Source organism: Zootoca vivipara, chromosome 10, assembly GCF_963506605.1.
Source record: "Zootoca vivipara chromosome 10, rZooViv1.1, whole genome shotgun sequence".
Taxonomy (NCBI): Eukaryota; Metazoa; Chordata; class Lepidosauria; order Squamata; family Lacertidae; genus Zootoca; species Zootoca vivipara.
The window spans coordinates 54,499,537-54,519,209 of NC_083285.1; the positions used below are offsets into that span (position 1 = coordinate 54,499,537).

General features: G+C 43.5%; 1 protein-coding gene across 1 annotated transcript in view; it reads right to left on the bottom strand.

Annotated features, from left to right (window-relative positions):
* Positions 1–1,122: 1,122 nt before the first annotated feature.
* LOC118090959 (sodium- and chloride-dependent GABA transporter 2) overlaps positions 1,123–19,673 on the bottom strand; it is a 35,401-nt gene continuing 16,850 nt past the window's right edge. Inside the window, exons 6-14 of the mRNA XM_035127395.2 lie at positions 14,185–14,319; positions 10,967–11,070; positions 9,695–9,819; positions 9,152–9,264; positions 8,461–8,598; positions 5,257–5,359; positions 4,390–4,490; positions 3,031–3,201; positions 1,123–1,747 (exon numbers count right to left, since the gene is read on the bottom strand). Coding sequence (XP_034983286.1) covers positions 1,628–1,747; positions 3,031–3,201; positions 4,390–4,490; positions 5,257–5,359; positions 8,461–8,598; positions 9,152–9,264; positions 9,695–9,819; positions 10,967–11,070; positions 14,185–14,319 — 1,110 coding nt within the window. The 3' untranslated portion in view covers positions 1,123–1,627. The remainder of the gene's footprint in view (positions 1,748–3,030; positions 3,202–4,389; positions 4,491–5,256; positions 5,360–8,460; positions 8,599–9,151; positions 9,265–9,694; positions 9,820–10,966; positions 11,071–14,184; positions 14,320–19,673) is intronic.

A 19,673-nucleotide genomic window follows, 5' to 3' on the forward strand; every position in this document is an offset into this window, starting at 1 on the left:
TTCATCATGTGATGCAGTTTCATCAGTCTGCAGCTTGCCAGCCTATACTGAATAATGGACAAATAATGAAGTCGGTGAATAATGAACTGCTGAATAACAAATGCCTTCATGCCTGGACTACAAAAGAAAAATGATTTCTTTCACACACAAAAATTGTGGCAACAAATACTTGCTGGATTTGTGTTGTTGTTTTTTTAAATTGGAAAGTTCATCTCTAAATGTAAACTGAATCCAATTCTTCCTCCATCTCTAATCATGATGCCCCACCAGAGAAACTGAGGTGTCGGGGTCAGGACTGTTCAGGAGTGCAACTAATGTCTGGCCCAGCACACCTGCACAATATTAACACAGCTGTGTTGCCCTCTCTCTACCGCTCCATGCTTCTTCTCCATGCTTCTTATTCATCCATTCATCATCTTACTAAAAAACAAAAAAAAAACAAGTGCCCCTCACACTCCCAGTTCTCCTACCTCAATTTGACACTGGAAAGGACTTGGCACAGACAGGGGACACCCAGAGCAGCTCCTATTTGTCTGCGCTGCCAGAGAGGGGGGAATTGAAGAGCACTTTCCTAGCCAAGTAATTTCATGCTTTCCTGCAAAAGGCCTTATGGGTCAAGCTACAAATGAGGCTCATTGCATGTAAGCAATGAACATGCGGAGATAATAGTAATAGTAATACAGTCGTACCTTGGTTTTCGAACAGCTTCGTTCACAAACAACTTGGAACTAGAACGTCGCAAACCCGGAAGTAGGTGTTCTGGTTTGCGAACTTTGCCTCAGAAGCTGAACGTCCGGCGCAGCTTCTGATTGGCTGCAGGACACTCATGCAGCCAATCGGAAGCTGCGCCTTGGCTTCCAAACATTTCGGAAGTCAAACGTACTTCCGGAATGCATACTGTTCGAAAACTAAGGTACGACTGTAATAGTAGTAATAGCAGCAGCTGTTGGGGGTCAGAAGAAATGGGACCATTGGATTTTTTTAAAAAAATCACACTTCCCTGCCATGGTTATGATGACTGCTTCCACCTCCCACAAGAGCTACTTTCAGCTCATTAGGAAAGGAGCACCTGTTGATGCTGTGCACAGTTTGGGCCTTAAACGAAAAAGGGAAAGGCGACAAAATCCTACTGCAACAAGGTAAAAGGCCAATACTGGAATACTCTACTTCTGTCCCAAGCTATATGTCCCTACAAGTTGGAAATGGAGCAGGTGCAAAGCCTTGAGCAAGCAGATCACCACCCACTTTAATAGACAATAATGCACCTCACAAATATGAGGAAAGAACAATGATTTTATAGATGGAATGGGAAGCTCCCTAAAACCCATGCAAGATAAAATGCTTCTGTGACGGTGTTAAGTATTTCCATCCCAGGCTTCTGTCCTTCCAGTCCTGCTCCTGGAAGATCTCACAGGAGGAACTTTTTGGTTTGAACCATCTCCTGTGGTTGTGCCCCCAGAGAAAAGACGGAGCTGAATCAGCTTCCACCACAACGTCTTGGGAGAACTCTCTTTCCCTAGCAGCCGCCACGGATCCTTTGGAAGGGGGGAAGGGGAAATCAGCTCCTGGGTCCCTCTCTCCTTGGCAAAGTCCAGGATTGTCCAATGCAGAAGGGGCTTGCTTCCCTCTAACAGTGAGAATCCAACTCGGTCAGCATCAGGAGCCTAGTTTTGGAGGCTGGAAAAGACTGTCTTGGGCACATGCCTTGGGGCAAGTCTTCATCTGGACAGACAAGTTGATGGAATCTCTGAAAAACAAAGTGGGTAGGAAGAGAAAGTGGAAGGAAGATTATTCCTCTAAGCAATCAAAGTGTCACTTTGTAGACACACACACACACACACACACACACACACACACACACACACTAGAAGCTGGTCTATCCTAAGTCAGGCTTTTGGTCAATCAAGATCAGGGTTTCCTGAGTTCATTAACCCCCTGATGAGCTTATAAAGTTGTCACCGACTCCAACTTCTTCTCCAACTTTTTATTGTTATTATTTTTTTCATTCAGAAGAAACAAACAAAAAAAAGCTCTCCTCCTCCATCCTCCCCTTGCCCTGCAGAAATTAAAAGTAAAGCAATGAAAAAATGAAACAAGTGAAACTTGGCATTTTTATCAAACAAAAGTATTGTTCCAAAGGACTCTGTGTGGTGGCAGAGTTCTGTGTCCATGTTTATTCAGTGTTGCATAGGTGATAAAGTCATGCCAAATGGGGGGGGGACCCTTTGGATTTTTTGCCCGATCTCCTTTCCCGCACATACGCTGTCAGTTTGTCTATTAATATCAGGTCCCATAATTGAGCACGCCATTCCAAATTAATAGGAATGGTACTGAAATTAAGTCAAGAAATATCAACATATAATCAACATTTATTAATCAATCAATCACCATTATTAGGAATCATAACATGTAGAAAAGAAGAAATAGAACAAAGCAGCATGGGCTGAGAATACTGTTATATTGTGTCATTTAACACTGAATAAGGCTTTTGAAACTTGCTATGAATTATTTGGGGGGGTAGAGAAAGAAACTTGAAATGGATCTAAGAAGGCATAGCTCCGACTACAGGGGTGTGGCAATCAGCTCATGATTCTGCAACTTCTTCAATAGCTCTGAATAGTGGAAAACAAATTTTAAATATCACACAGGAAATACATAAAGTGTTTTGTCTGGAAGTCAATAAGCAGAGGAAGGGGGGGGGGGAGAAGGGAGCCAGAGAGCACTGCAAAGCGAAGCTCTCAAACGGTGACATTTTTAAAATGCTGTGCAGTCAATAACAAGCTCACAGGAAGGCAGTTTTCATCTGCCTAGCCCTCGAGCCAAACTGAGCTCAATAAAGCCGCGAACTCTTCTTGCCAGTAACTGAATGATCCTTGGCAAAAATTAGTGCAGTGTCCCCGTTAATTACTTTTGCAACACAACAAGCCTGCCTCCAAAGTGCATCACGTCAATAGGGCTGGGTGACCAGCAAGCCTCCCTCGCCCAAGCAGCCTCTCAAAGGCCAGTTCTTAAACACAACGACAACCTCACCTCTCTCAGGGAGCCCTTGATGGTGGAAAGTTTATAGACAATCCAGAGCGGGATGCAGATCATGGATGAGAGTCCCAGCAGCCAGCCCAACGTGTCTCCCCACCACGGGTACACGTATTTCTTGTTGTATGTCAGTGGGGCATATTTAATGAGAGAAAAGAGAAATGTAGCCTGGGGAGAGGAGAGGAGGGAGGGTTAAGCACACTATCCGTCACTAAGTCATGTTGCTCACTTTATGGCCAGAGCAAAATGGCCTATGACACAATGAGAACCTCCCTGGCCAAGATTTCTGAGCTCTGCCCAAAAGAAGTACTTCTCCTGATGACCCAACACACACACACACACACACACACACACACACACACACACTAGGAGAGGTAGGCAATGTGGTTAGTTTCCAGATGTTGTTGAACTATAGCTGACTGGGGAAGAAGGGTCTCAGAGTCCAACCACATCTTGTTGGCTACCCGCAGCATATAGATACCATCAGGGCCAAACTAGGTGAGATGTGCAGGGACAGCCCAATATGTTTTGCTGCCTGAGGCAAAGCAGCAAATGCCACTCCCCACTTCCCCAGTCATAATACTCACGGCTAGCCAAGCTATTTTGGCACCTAAGGGGGGGAAAAATCTCACAAGCACCTCTCCCATAGCAGTAGAAGTATCATTATCATTATCACTATCCATTAAATAACCAAGCATTTGCTGCCTTTTCTTGACACCCCAAAATCAGCTGCCTGACACCCCAAAATTAGCTAGAACTCTTCCCAATAGTATAGACTGGCCTTGGTGATCCACAATCAAACACTTCCCAGGCCCATTGTCAGGGGTTGGTGTGGTCAGGCACTGGATGAGGCCCCTGGGGCTCAGAAGGGCCCATTTTCTTCTGGTGAGTGGCAGCACTTTTGATTCTGATCCACTACAGTCACCTGCCATGGCCAATTATCCACAATGCAATATCTGACCACACATTACTGTACATTTTGGGCAACAGAACCTGGCTATCAACTTCTGCCTCAATTATTACCCACCACCGTCAGAATTAAACTAGTATAACTCCAGCACAAACATGCAACAGTTATGGCCAATTCCATAACTGTCAGGATGTTGAACTATGGAACATGAACCAACCTGCATCAAGTTTTGGGTTTCTCCTTAACTTCTTCTGGATTCTGTCTGTTTCCACTTATGCAGAATCCTTTCATTACCCCCCAGTTCCTTGAGGAACCACACGCTGCAGTGCAGTACAGCAAGGATAAAGACTATCTGTACCCCCATTTTGGAAAATCACTGCCCAGTTGCCCAAGTGCACTCTTTCCTGTTGTGCCTCCTGATCAAATGACTGGGATGCCTAACTCACCAGGCAGACAGCTGGAGTGATGAATAGCCAACAGTATTTGATGACAGCCCATGGCCGGTAGCCAATCATGTCTTCGATGTTATCATAGAAACGGTCAGCACCTGTGAAAAGGAAAAAGAGAAGAGGGAAAGCAGTCTGCTAGAAACGTATGGTGGGGAGAAGGAAAGGCTAGCAGCACCTGTTTAAGGTATCAAAGCAATGATTGGCAACTTCTCTGGCCAGTAAGGCAACATAGGGTAGGCCAGAGAAGTGACATCAAGGTGCCTCGTTCACTAGGAGTTTTTCTAGGGCCCCTTCAGTATTGTTGCAGGTGTATTCTGCAACATGCTCTTGACATTATTATTATTATTATTATTATTATTATTATTATTATTATACCACACCCATCTGTCTGGGTTTCTCCAGCCACTCTGGGCAGCTTCCAGCAAAATATAAAAACACAATAAAACATCAAACATTAAAAATAATAGTGTACTAGTGGCAGATTTATTCTGTTTTAGCATTGTTCTGCAATGTTTGACTGATCCTACCATGTTGCTGCTATCTGGAGGGGCTACAGGGCAACAAAAGCAGGACAGAAATAAACCAGGGCACTTGTGTTATAAAAAGTTATGAGATTTCAGCAGGAAGTTATGAGATGTGTACTGATTGAAATGATGCAATGTGACCACCTCAAAACCTTTGCGGGTACAAACGATATTGAAAGAGGCATCACTTCCAACCACCCCCTTAGTATCGTGAACACAAATCATTAATGTGTGTCAAAAATGACATCTGGGGAACCTGGTGGTTTTAATGCCTGCTTCAGAAACCATAGAGATGTGCTCTTAAAACAGTGGCACGTTTTCCCATCGCATTTGCACTTACCATATACCCATCCAATGCACAGGGTTTCAAAAATGGCGACAAAGAGCAGGCACATCCCACTAGCAGCATAGTAGTCAAACAGTTGGAAGACATACATGCCACCCTAAGAAGGGGAGTAAGGATGCAGAAAGAAGGAGAGAGAGGAGAGAAAGCCAAGGGTTGTAGTTAATGCACAGAGCTTCTCTTCCCAAGCAACCAGTGACAGCATGAAGTCTTCTAATATTGATCTAATTTTCAATGTAGTATAACTTTCTATTAATCTGATCTTCAATACAGTGGTACCTTGGTACTCGAACGGCTTGGCTCCCAAACAAATCAGCTCCCGAACACTGCAAACCCAGAAGTAAGTGTTCCGGCTTACAAACGTTTTTCGGAATCTGAACATGCAACACAGCTTCCGCTTGAGTGCAGAAAGCTCCTGCAGCCAATCGGAAGCCGCACCTTGGTTTTTGAATGGTTTCGGAGGTCGAACAGACTCCCAGAATGGATTAAGTTTGAGAACCAAGGTACCACTGTATAGTATAACTTTCTTTTATCTAGAAACCTCCTCTCCAAATATCAGTTTGGAGTTACCTCAACTTGGCATTATCTCAACTTGGCATTTCAATACAGTCTCCCTTTATACATGTGGATAGACAAAAATTACATCAAAACCAAGAAACAATGGGTAATGGCATCCAAACAAAATCAGAACATGAAGCCATGATTTAAAATTGGCTACCAGATTCCGGCTTGTTTGGAAGTCATTGACCATAGTTTCTAGTTCAGACACAACGGGAAACTATGGTTAACTGTGTCCTGGCTTACTCATGCAAAGGGAAAATCAAAGTGACTGCAAAAAGAGCCTGTGGTGTGATGGGTCAGTGTAACCTTCTGTTAACCAGAAAGTTGGTGGTTCAAGCCCACCCAGGGACAGCTATGGGCAGGATTCCTGCATTGCAGGGAGTTGGACCAGATGAGCTTCAGGGTCCCTTCCAACATTACAATTCTATGATTCTACAATGGTCCACATCCTGGCTTATTAAGCAGAGGTATTTATCATCCACTGGGCCATTATTTGGAATTTGGAGATCCTGCCAATGTATGTTATATTGGCAGTGGACTCCATCTGCTCCCTTCAGATTCCTGTTGTTGCTTTTTCCTTCTTCGCTGCTGCCAAAAAATATCTGAATTTAGGGGGAACCACTGTTGCTCCAATATCATATAATAATAATAAATAGTAGCATAACAAAGGCCCTAGTGGCTGTTTATATATATTGCACTATTTGATGTTAAGCACTCTACACAGCAACTGATGTGCATGTTGTGGGGAGTGGGGTCCAAGATGGATAATAAGTAATTTATTCTAAAAGTCCAACCCCAGGGACTATTCCTTAAATACGCCACATCACGATGGAAAGCCCATGTCTCTGGAATGCAATCTTAGCAATGTTCTCCTTTCAGCCTCTTGTTACCACGAGGCAGAAAAGAGACGATAAGTTATAGTCTGGGAATGCAAAAGTATGCAGTAGGCCTATATTTAAGCCTCCACATGGCGAGAAACTAGGAATCCAAGGTATCCAGGAGGACGAGCTACAAAAACTCTTGTGTCATTTCATGCCTCTGTAGAAAGCTGGAAAAGAGGGAGCTCCGCTGCACAAGATGTCCATGCACTGCATGGCAGCTGTTCACCTCCATCCAAAAGGCACTTTACCAGCCTTCAGAAGCCCATAGGGTAGGTGGGTGTGGGGTAACTTATTTCAGTCTAAGGGCCACATTCTCTTTGGGGCCAACTTCTAAGGACCACATGCCAGTGGCAAGCAGGGCAAAAGTGGGCAGAGCAATTAATATAAACGTTAGTCTTGTGCAGTGAGCTAGTTTCTCAGACACCTCTCTCTCTCTCTCTCCTCCATTTAAGCAAGCAAGAGGCATTGCCAGAGCTCAAGGACACCTCCCAGCCAGGCAAAACCACTCAAGAAGAGCGCAAGGCAGGAACAGCGAGAGGTGAAGCCGGGGAGGTTTGCATGGCCTGGTCCTGAAGGTCAGCTAGAGAGGCTTGGAGTCGCCAGGCCTGAGGTTTCCCACTCCTGCCATAGGGCATGACCAGGATGGCAATTCCTGATAATTCACAACACAACAGTGGACCTGCGGTTCACACGCTTTCACACAGTTTCTGGACAGTAATATCAGAAGTCTAAGAAAAAGTTGGCTTGAGCATGAAGATGCAAGTCTTGTTTTCCAGAAGACTGAAGGTATTAGACCTGTATTTCAGCAAATAATATTTTAGTCGTTCCATTATGCTTTCTGTTCTAGATTGTTTTCTATTAAATTTGTGGTTATTAATTGTTGATGTTTCTAGGCAATGTGCATAATTCAACAGAAAACAATTTATGCATAACTGAGGCAGCAAGATTGCAGTTTTTGATATATTTCATGAAAGGTGCTGATTATTGTATGTTTTTCTTAAATCTTCAAAATTAACCAGCATTAGGAGGGGAATATCTATCATAACAAGGAACTCAACTGTGATGATACATTTTCTAGCAGATAGTAGGATACTTTCTTAAAGTATCCCCTTTCAGGGGTGCCAACTTAAATAAAATATGGGGGAGGGGAGGTAAGACCCACCAAGCATAATTGATCACATGACATGGTGCATGCAACCATTTGAATGGCAATGCCCATCAACTTGGGGGACAGCCCCCTCAAACACCCCTAGGCCCCTAGGAATTAGCTCCTATGCTACATTTCATGATTAGATAGTTGGCTGTCTATGAAAACCCAGGCTGCAATGTAGATTGATTACTCAAACCAACTGATAAAGTGCTGGTGATGAGTTAAAGGCAGAGCCCCATTTCTCTGCCTCTTTATCCAGGGATGGTGAACCTGTGGCTCTCCAGATGTTTGATGGGAACTGTAGTGCAACAACATCTGGAGGGTCAAAGATTCCCCACCCCTGCTCAAATCCTGCTTGAGACTCCCTGGCAACTCCTTGCCTCAATGTTGCCATTATGAAGTGGGAGACCACAGGATCCTCTGAGGTGACTTCCATTTCCTTACAAGAGGGATGTCTCGAGGGGAAAGTAGAGCAATTTGTTCATTTTAGTGCCACTGGCACCCATGGGGCTAAAAAGAGTGTGTTGATTTTGCAACAACAGCAAACCCCCTTTCCCTCCCTTTTTTATGCAGAAGTTATATAAGCAAAGGAAATGTAGGTTCCGATACCTCTGTGATCATGACCAGTCCCACGAGGTATGAGATGATGGACACAATAAGGATTAGCATTTCTCTGCGGTTCTTTTTCCGGAAGATTCCAGGATACATGTCAACTAGGGCCGTCACCAGGCTCTCCACACAGACAAACTAGGGAGATAATTTAGGCACCCATCAGCAATTTCCTATCACAGAAGATCGCCCAATTTAGACCCTCCTTTATCATTCAACTGAACAAGTATCCACAAAGTATTGAACACAACACAGCCATAGCAGTTCTGAGCCGGAGATGAATTTGAGGGCATCTAATGCTTGCCACACCTTAAGACGTAAGCAGACCGGGTCCCCAAAGCTTCATTCTAGTTCTGAGCCCAACCAACATTAACAGCATTTTTACCCGCAACATTGGTTGCTCACCCAAGCAATGAATTAATTGAAGGTAACATTAAAAGTTCTCCTTCAGACAACCAGATTCCAGCCTCCTGCACCTTCCCCGGCAGATGATGAGTTAGGTAAGCACACCAAGACAAGTCTAATCAGGTAGGAAAAAATGTATTTCATGCCCTGTTAGGTCTGTCCGAGGCCCCTTTCCTCAATGTTTAGTTGCTGTTATCACCCACAATGAAAAGAAGCAAGCTGTCTTCTGCCTCCCAGGAGAGAGGTTAAGTTCTTGGCTGAACCTACCCACTCAAGGCATTGTTACCTGGCTGTCCAGTCCCAGCAGAACCACCATGATGAAGAAGAAGCAGGCCCAGAGTGGTGAGAAAGGCAGCATGACGACAGCTCGCGGGTATGCTATGAACGCCAAGCCAGGCCCTGTCGAGAGAAAGTTGCTAAGCGAGGTGTACTGGAATCAGAGAGTTTTGTGAAGAGGTGTTATGAGCACCAGGCAGGCAGGCAGCAAGAACAATGACATAACATAAGCCACATTCGCCAAATTATATTTATAGGGCAGGGAAGTCCAGCCTCTTTCCACTGCCATGCACAGTATTGATAAAGAAACAAGGCTGGTGAGGTGTTGGGTACCATCTTCAGCAGCAAGTAAAGCTGTAGGCACTGCTACAAGAGAAGGGAGATGGGGAAGAGAAAAGGCCTTCCAGTCTGATTTTGGCTCTCCCATTATAGAATCAAGGCACGGTGCCCCCCCCCCCCCGCAAAACAAGCGCAGTCACATACAGCATTCTAGGATGCTGATTATCATAATGCTACTTTTCTGCACACAATCTCACATGCATAAACCACTCACCCGACTCAGCTACCTCAGAAATTGGCACTCCCTGCTCCTGTGCCATAAAGCCCAGGATGGAAAAGATTGCAACACCAGCCACAAAACTTGTCCCACTGTTCAAAAAACACAGAGCAATGCAGTCCCTAGGAAGAACAGGCGAATGTCAGAGCGACAAAGACAAAAACAAAACAAACCATACATCTAGTGAGAACGAAACATTTATAAAGACGGGCAGCCAATCAAATGATAAGCACCATCGGTAGCCAACAAGACTGAAGTAATCAAATGAAGATGTGTGCATCTTAGGGAAATCACTAAATTAATTGCATGAATTATTAATCAATCAGTTACTGATGAATAGCCCCTTAATTGCAGCTTAGTTACTCATTTCCTGTTCTACCTGGTGGAAGGGAAAGCAGATTTAATTACTGGTTTTCTATCTTTTTTTCTTTCTTTTATTTTTTGTAATTAAAGCCCCATCTCTACCCCATGCAGAGAACAGGATGAGTGCAATGCAGTTTAAAAAATAGCAATTTACATTTTAAATTTAAAAGACAGCTATAGCTGGCAAAGTGTATTGAAGTTTTTCAGGGTTACTATGCTTTTAATTAGTAGCTTACTCTTTGCAGTTTCTGCCTCATTTATTCCTTCATAATTATTGTTAGATGCTTTAACTGTGTAGTTGCTGCCACAAGAAATAGGAAGGAACAGAGGCAGGAGAAGATGCAAGGAGTAAGCTTGTAACTAAAGGCACAGTAACTCCAAAAAACCTCAATTCACTTTTTGCCAGTGACAATTTTCTTTTATATTTAAAATGTAAATTAAAGAATTATCACAAATTAGGTCTGGGGGGGGGAACACAGGATGAGAAGGGGGGAAATTAAATGACATTGTCTGGATTTTTTGTAAAAAGTGAGTGAGTGAAGGATGGCAATTCCAGATTATGTTAGTAGTGTGGAACCAACCAATGTGAAAAAGTGGGTTAAATTTTGCTACATTTTACAGAGGGCTGGAAGGGGACAACTTGATATGGAAGAAGCATTTTTGGTGGAAGCCTTGTGCTTCTTGTAACAGATGGCTCACCTTTTAGTTTCCGGAAAATGAACAAATTTTAAAACTCATTTGGAAAAGACAGGAAATTTAAGAAACACAACACACAGGATCAGAGCAGGGATTACTTTATTCCAGTAAAGTTCTGCTGCTATGCAGAAAGTATACTGAAGGTTCAGAAAGAAAACAACAAGAAGTGAAAAGGGCAGGACTTTGCATGGTGGACTCACATTCAGTTACCTGAAGCAGTTGTTATGATACTTGTTGTAGCTGCCCAAAGCTGTCAGGCATCCCAGGCAAATGGCATAAGAAAAGAAGATCTGAGTACCTGCATCCATCCATACCTGTAAGCAACAGAAAAAAACATAGCAAAGTGGAATGAGCATCACCTCAAGGAAGCTTTGCCACTTGAAAGACAGTGGGTGGGACTTGTTGGTGAATAACTCCACTAGAGAAAATACCTCAGCCTACAGTTTCAAGAGGCAATTTATCTCCCCAGAAGAAAATCCTTTTCTGTCCCCCTTCCCTAACAGTAAAATTAAGTAGGTAACAAAAAGGGAAGCTGATCTTCTTGCTGTTGTGTCAAGTGAGGTCTACCTGTTCACTTAGGGTTTGTACCCATTACCCTTTCGTCTGGCTTTAGTCCATTTTCACGCCAACCTTTGAATCCATGTACACATGACGTTATCCACAATGACTCTCAATCCTCTGACATCTTCTGAAATACTGCGATTTGATGCGGTTTCCACAAAGCCAGTTTCGCTCTGATTACAAAACTGTTTGTGTGGTGAATCCCAGGTGTTTACAATGTTTTCATGAAGAAGCATTGCACTTTTCCCGGGGCCACAATCTTACCCCCCCTTCCAAAATAGCACATTTTTCAGGGCAGGAGCAAGGTGCAGTTCACGTGATTCACCCGGAAGCATATCCCAGAAGATGTGCGTCCTGGTTTTGCATCGGAAAAAGTTGGAAGGTATTATATAAGGCAGGAAGCCATAATTCACTACAGCTTTTCATTACATTTGAACCCAGAATTATAGTGAATGGCTGCCAAATAAACCAATATCTGCAAGCCCACTTTAAAGCATGGCTTCATATTCTGCTTTGCTTAGAAGCCATTTGCCCTAGTTTCTCCATCTGCATGTTACAGGAAACTGTAGCTGAAGGGACCCCTCCTGGTTCGTGCAAAGGAAAGATCACAGTGACAGCAAAGGGATGCACGTGGGCGCACGATGCTCACCCACATCTCAGCCGATTAAGCTGAAATATCAACATGCAAATGCAGGCAACACGCAGCCTGGGACATATCCTAAAATCCTCTGCAGTGTGCAAGAACGTTGCAGCAGACATGCATTTGGCACATGTTGACTTGGAAAGTGCTCACTCAGGGGCATAGGAAGGGGTGGGTGGGGGGCGGTCCGCCCCAGGTGTCATCCCAGCCGCTGTACTTACTGAAGGTAACAGGCTTGAAAACAGCTGTGGTACACCATCCGCCATCAATACTGCCAAATGCTCAATATCCCTTTGCATGAACTATCAAATATTGCAAAATTTTCAACTGTCAGAATCTAATACAGTGTTTCTCATATTATAAGACATGTCTTATATTTATTTTTTCCTAAAAAAAAACACTATGGCTTATTTTCAAGGGATGTCTTATTTTTTTCCTCCTCCTCCTGCCGCGGCCAGCATTGCTTCTGCGCCTATCACTATGTCTTATTTTCGGGGTATGGTTTATATTCCTTGAATGCTTAAAAATCCTGCTATGGCTTATTTTATGAGTATGTCTTAAAATATGAGAAACAGGGTACAGTGGCCAAGTATTCAGAGAATTTTTGGGAAAATATTGAAACATGAAATGAATGTCTGGGTAACCATTTCTCCTTTGAAATTCAGAGAATAGTTTTGAGGAGTGTGCCTTCAGCAGTGAAAGCAGAATTCTGTACAGCCATTATTGCTGGTAGCCATTGATTGCCTTATCCTCCAAGAATAGCACTTCTCTGTTGATGCTGTCAAAATAAAGCTTCCAGGCTGGCCTGGGAGGGGTTTAAAGGGGTTACAAAGGGTTTTGCTGACCTTTCCCCGCCCCCCAGGCAGGCACCCCCTTAATCTCCTTTGTAGACACCTCCTCCACACAAAAATGCTGGTACAGCAGCTCAGCTGGAACCGGGATTTGACATGAGGGAAATTTTCTTGAAGAGATTAAAAGAGGGCAGTTGGGCAAGCAACTTTTCAGCCAGGCAAAGTAGAACGAGCTTTGGTGACTGAGGGAGAAAAGAGAGGCGAGGAGGGGGGAGCATTTGCGGGGCCAAGGAGGCTGCAGCAGCTGCTTCTGAACAGATGCACCGGATCCATTTACCATTTGTTGTTGCCCCTCAGCAAACTCTATAAGCACCTGAGCATCGATAAAAGCTATCACTCACTAAGACCTATAAAAAGCATAAAGGTGGCACAATGTTGCCTTCAAAAAAACAAAAGTGACTGCCACCCAAGGCATCTATGGGCACCTTCCTGAGGATAGTGGCCTGGCCTGGGAAGAGGAGGTTCGGTGGCTGGAGAGGGGGTGCAGTGTGGGTAGAGTCCCATGGTAGAGGTGGGGGCTTGTAGAGCTGAATACATAAAAGCTGGATCTTTCAGCCGTGCTTGATGAATGAAGAGTCTTCATTTGGGGGGCCACCGTGTTTGGAATCACAACCACCTTTGTTGCACAAGAGCATATAACAGAATTGCAACAGGGTTTGCAGCAAGGAGATTTCCTTGGGCAGGAGAAAAACCCAGAAAGAAAACTGAAGCAATGGTAGGTTAATTGCTGTCATCCATGCAAATCCTGCATTTGTTGAAGAAATAAAAATAATAATACGGAGGTTCAGCCCTGGAGATCACCCCCTGTTTTCTTTGCAGAATTGTTTCATTGTCCACATATTCTGTATTGTTTGGGTAATTGCAGTGTTTTTGTTCACACAGCGGCCTTTGTTTGTTAGCACTTAGTGGCCTTGGCTTGTATTGCTCCACATATTTATAGCAACATCGTTCTTAATCGCAACTTTGCCTTTTTTGTTACCTCTATCGGGGTCACCCCCTCCTCTGCTTCTTGTCTGGTTCCGTGTAAGGCAAATTGGTATGTTCCTAAAAGGGTCATTGGCAGCAAGGTTATTAAAAATAAAAATAAAATTCTGATGAGATTTTCTGCAGAAAGGATAAATCCAAGTTAAATGGGGGGAAGGGGGGGTTTAAAGGCTGCCATTTTGATGCCAGTGAATGCAGCAGGTGCTGCAAACAACTTGCATACATGAGCAGCATCAATCCCACAACTCACACCTGTCGGGAAGCATCCTTAAAAGGAGACAAAGAAAAAAGAAACGTAAAGGAAGCAGGTTGTTGGGGGGGGGGGAATAAGAGAGATTTGCAAAAGGGATACATGAGGATAAGGAAGCCTCTCTTTGCTTCTCTCAGCTTACCTGGGGATCACTGAGCCGAGTGAGGTCTGGGTAAAGGTAGAAGAGGATCCCTTTAGATGCCCCGGGAAGGGAGACACCCCTGATCAGCAGAACTACCAGCATGAGGTATGGGAACGTAGCAGTGAAGTACACCACCTGCAAGAGGACAAAACGCAGTCACAGCATCAGCAGCTTGCTGCGAAGAACAGCTGGGTTAGTCAGACAGGTGGCGGGAACTTCGAGTAAACCTACAGCGAAGCCTGCTTAGCCTTCAAACATTATAAGGGATGGGATGGTGGAAGCAAGGAAGGAACGTGCTCCACCTGAAAGCTCACTGCGATGGAGACTTTGCCGTCGCAGCTGGACACTTCTGTTTATCCAGGCCTCATGTCAAAGCTGCAAATGTGGTACAGTGGTTAGAATGCTGGACTGGAACCTGGGAGACCAGGGTTCAAATCCCTCATCAGACACAAAACTCACTGGGTGACCCAGGGCCAGTCACTGTCTCTCACAGTCTAACCTTAATCACAGGCTTGCTGTGAGAATAATCTGGAAGGAAAACGTAGGATATAAAGGCAACAAATAACAACAAATAGGTCACTCTACAAATTTTGCTGTTGTTCAGGTGTAATAGAATACATAGAAGTGACAGCTAAGAATACAAACTGAGAATGCAAAAAGGTACGGTGACTTGGGAGGGCTCAAATGCATCCTGGATGACCCAGATATTAGAGGATTTTTCCTTATTCCAGCTGCCCCACATCTCCATGTAGCAGCTCACAGATCTGAAATGTCATTTCCTGGTACATTAATATTCCCTATGAAGATCATGAGAATATACACGGATACAAAACACATTATTAAATAGAATATATGACTGCAGCAGCGCTTGACTGCAATATGTATCCAAACAATTAATAAACAAATGCAATTGGATTTTTATTCTGTTTCTCCATTCTAACTATAGCAAGTATTTAACTGCTTATAAAAACAAAGGGCACTGGATCCAATCTCCAATACTCAACCCTGACCATTTTAACTGCCACTAACTTAATTGAGAACACCAACTTATTTGCTGAATGAAGGAATCGGAGGTTTCTGAACTTCTGGGCGAATCTTTTTGTTCAATATTTTTTCCATCTCAAGATCGCTAAGATCCAAGCTAAAACAAAACAACAGTTCAGGTGAAAACTGAATACCCTGTTTCCCCTATTTTAAGACGTAGTCATAAAATAAGCCATAGCAGGATTTTTAAGCATTCAAGGAATATAAGCCATACCCCGAAAATAAGACATGGTGATAGGCGCAGCAGCAATGCCGGCCGCAGCAGGAGGAGGAAAAAAAATGAGACATCCCCTGAAAATAAGCTATAGTGTTGTTGTTTTTTTGAGGAAAAATAAATATAAGACGGTGTCTTATTTTGGGAGACGGGTATATCAATGAGGACTCTAAAACAAAAGCATAGTCTGTCCCCCCTGCCTTGCTTTATTTGATTCTGGAGACAATCCAAATGGAAATTTCCCTCTTACTTATTTCTGAATTGAAACAACAGGGTTGGAACAGAGTTTGCGGGTCACCTAAGTTGAAGTGCCTGCCACAGCAGGCTTCCCTGCCATCACATTGAATCAAAGGAGAGGGAGAGGGAGGCAGCTATTGAATATTGTTACAGGCCACCCCAATCCCTGCCAAGCCACGCATGGGATTCCAGGGGTTTTGGCCCTCAAGCAGGGTCTGTGCTCCATTGGACATTTGAAGATGCAGCAGAAGCTGTCATACCTTTAAGAAATATGGTTTATTCACATATTTCCACTTGAATTTAGACAGAGGGAGTCCAGATCTCACAGCATGTCAGGGACTGGCTAAGGTGGAATCTACACACATATTAAAACCGTTCTGAAAATGCTCCCCCCCTCCCCCCAAAAAAGTGTTTTTAAAAAATACATTGAATTTTCCATAGGGCTCATCATTGCCATCTAGCGCCACATTGTATATTGCACTTAAAACGTTTTATTTGCAGCTGTATAGCTGAATCCGTGGCTGGATCTAGACACATCAAAGAAGCGTTTCAGTTAAACGCGTTGTAAATTTAAACAGGTAGAGAAAAACAGGACTCCACAGCGCCATCTGGTGGAACAATGTTATATCGCATATACAATGCATATCAATCACTTTTTCTTTACCAATCTAGCTGAGTCCCTAGATAACAGGAGTGGTACCAGATGGGGAAGCCCCAGTTGAGGAAGGCTCAGAGCCCAGGGATTGGTGGTGGGACACTGGGGAGTACACAGAAGGAGGATGGCAGGAGCAATGGTTGGATGCTGAAGAAGAGACAGGCTGTAGTGATCAAGGATTGATTGATTTAAATAACTCGCCCTTCCTCCAAGAAACCCAGGCTGGCAAACAGATGCACAATTTTAAAAGCACACAGTTATTTAACCTACTTGTAGGTTTGTCAGTCAAATAGTAGACATAAGAATCTAACAATTTCCAGTGGTGACTGATCACAGAACACAAATTAATGTCTTTCTTAGAACATAAAAACTGGGTTTGGAGAGAGAGAGAGAGAGAGAGAGAGAGAGAGAGAGAGAGAGAGAGAGAGAGAGAGAGAGAGAGAGAGAGAGAGAGAGAGAACTAGTGTGATACAGTTTTCGGGGAGCTGGACTGGGGAGATCCAGGTTCAAGTTCCTACTTAGGCTTGAGGGGATTTTGGCCCAGTCACACTCTTTCAGCTGAACCTACCTCACAGGGTGGTTTGTGAGGATTAAAAAAAATGGGAGGGAGGAACTTTTTATTTACACTTCTGTAAGCTCCTTGAAGGAAATGTAATAAATAAGCAAAATAAGTAAGGAAGAATCCTAGCCATGGTCTTCCTCTGCATCTGCATTTCTCCTTTTAAAAAAAACACACATACAACGTCAACAGCAAAACAACCAGCTTTTATATTTATTTGGATTTGCAGTTTGTAACCTAGAAACAGCATAAATCCCTCCTAAGCTGAACCTTTCTCCCCAAAGACCAAGGCAGGACTAATTAATGCTCTCACCCAGTAGAATACAGACAGAAACAACAACAAAAATTCGCCTCCTAGTCTGCTTATTAAAAAATAATAATAATGAAGGCATGTGGAAGTCAAATTCACTGAGATTTAGGGTTGGGGAAAGAAATTTGTTTCAGTGTGGCATTTTAAAGATGAAGTCACTTTCCAAAACAATATGTGAACCGAAACACACCCATCCTTTAAACCTACTGCCCACATGGAAGGTATACCCGCACCAGTGTCCTAGTCATTTTTTTCTTCCCCAAATTCTGGTATGTGTGTGTATGCTTGCACTCTTGGGCTACCTAACAGAGACATTCAGCACTCTCATCAAACTACAATTCACTAGATTCTTTGAGGGGGAGCCAGGAGGGTCGAAAGCATGACTAAAATTGTTATAGATGTTGCATACATATGCTCAGAGCCATTCATTCCCAGTCCAATTATTCATTATGAATTTTCCTCATGGCGAAAGGGGCTTGCTCAGTGCTCCTATGGAACTGGCTCCCCCCAAACCATGGGCAAACACCTTCTTCCTCTAACATTTCTCTGATGGAAATAGGGACGTCCCATTCCATAATAATAATTTTACTATTTCTATCCCACACATCTTACTGGGTTGCCCCAGCCACTCTGGGCAGCTTCTAACAAATATAGAAACATAATAAAACATTTTTTTAAACTTCCTATTACAGGATTGCCTTCAGATGGCTCGAGGGTCAGACAACTCCATACCCTCCAACATTTCTCCAATGAAAATAGGGACATCCTAAGGAAAAGTGGGACATTCTGGGATCAAATCAGAAACCAGGATGGCTTCTCTAAACCAGGGCCATCCCTGGAAAATAGGGACGCTTGGAGGGTCTGCGTATGTGAACTCATGTAGGGAGTGGAGGTTTCTATCAATGCCCAGACTCTGCACCTTTCAAATCCCATCTGAGCACCAGGCGAGCACACACCTGCTTAGCTGCAACGACAAAGCCTTTTCCCAACTCCTACAAGAATTTGTGATGGGATTGTGCACCTAAAAACAGCAAAATATTTGCTCCGGTGTAAATGACTGGCCCAAATCCAACCATTGTTGGTTCAATGAAATGATAGCAGATGTTCGGCTTAGTTGTGACCTCTGCCCCCCCCCAACCCGACCATGCATTTTTAAAGCACTGTTCACACTGACTTGACTATGAAAAAGCCAACTGTGATCAAAGACATTGTGCTTTGACTCACGTTGTTTTATAACAGATATGATTTTGTTTGGATCTGGTCCATGCATCATCAGTGCCAAATTATTCCATCCATGGCATTGAAGAGGACAAAATATCAACTTTTGTGTTTCCTGTAGCACTGACTAGCTTATGCATCTGCTCAGTGCATGAAGCTCCTGCTCTGGTGGAATGGAAAAAGCCAGCAGTCACATCACAGACAATGATGGCACCTCTCCAAAACACTAACATCTGTCTCTGGCCTAAGACAGCCACTTAGAGCAGGATGTAGGGATGTGGGAGAAGTCCATTCGCCCCTTCTCAGGGGCGGGCCCCAGGCCTCCTCTGTGAACTGGCCTATTGCAGGCCAGAGCATCCTCCTGCCACCAAATTGGCCAATGGCTACAAGAATTAGAGTGTGTTACCCTGGGCATGGGACCAACTGACCAATAGCAGCGCTTGGCCCTGTGTTAAGGGCAAAGATAAATTCCCAGTCTGCTGGGCCTTCGGCCTCTATTTGCAGTTCTCCAGCCAAATAATGTGTACAAAAATGCAAATATTAGGATAAGTTGTGCATATTCATGAAATAACCTCATTATATCAAGGGAAAATGTTTTGCAAAAAATGTGTGTTATTAGGCAAAATTGCATTACAACCATGTCTTATTAGGAAGAATACAGTGTTGAATTCTCACAATGACTTTTAAAAGAAAATGCAAAAACCATAGCCACTGGTTGTAAATCAGCTACGGAGAGGTAGTCATAACACAGACCAATGTTTCCCAAAGAAAGTGGGCTACAGGGAACACAGAATAAGCATCTGTGTACATGCCTTTAGAAAGGGTGTTTTTCCTGTCCTACCTTAATCCTTCCTTGACCTCTTGGGCCTTCAAAAGCTGTAAGAGAATACTTTCATCATGTTCATTTCCTCACACAACAGGAGCCCAGCATGTGTTGGGAAAGAAGACAAGCCATGGTTGTTTTTGGTCATTTGGAGCTCAATGAAAATTTAGTGTTTATCTTAATGAGCCAAAGTTTAAGAGATATTCCTAGATTATTTCCAGATTATTCCAGACAAGGAGATCCATTTGCACTCTATTATACTGACATAAAATATGAACACAGAGATTCCTCCCAAGGATGAAACAAGACAGCTGAAATGTTAAGGAGAAATTGGACAACAGATGTTAGCAGTGGGGAGGGAATGTGGAACAAAATGGAATTGTAGACATTTTAAGCATTGAATGGTAAATTTATAATTGCTGTTTCGTT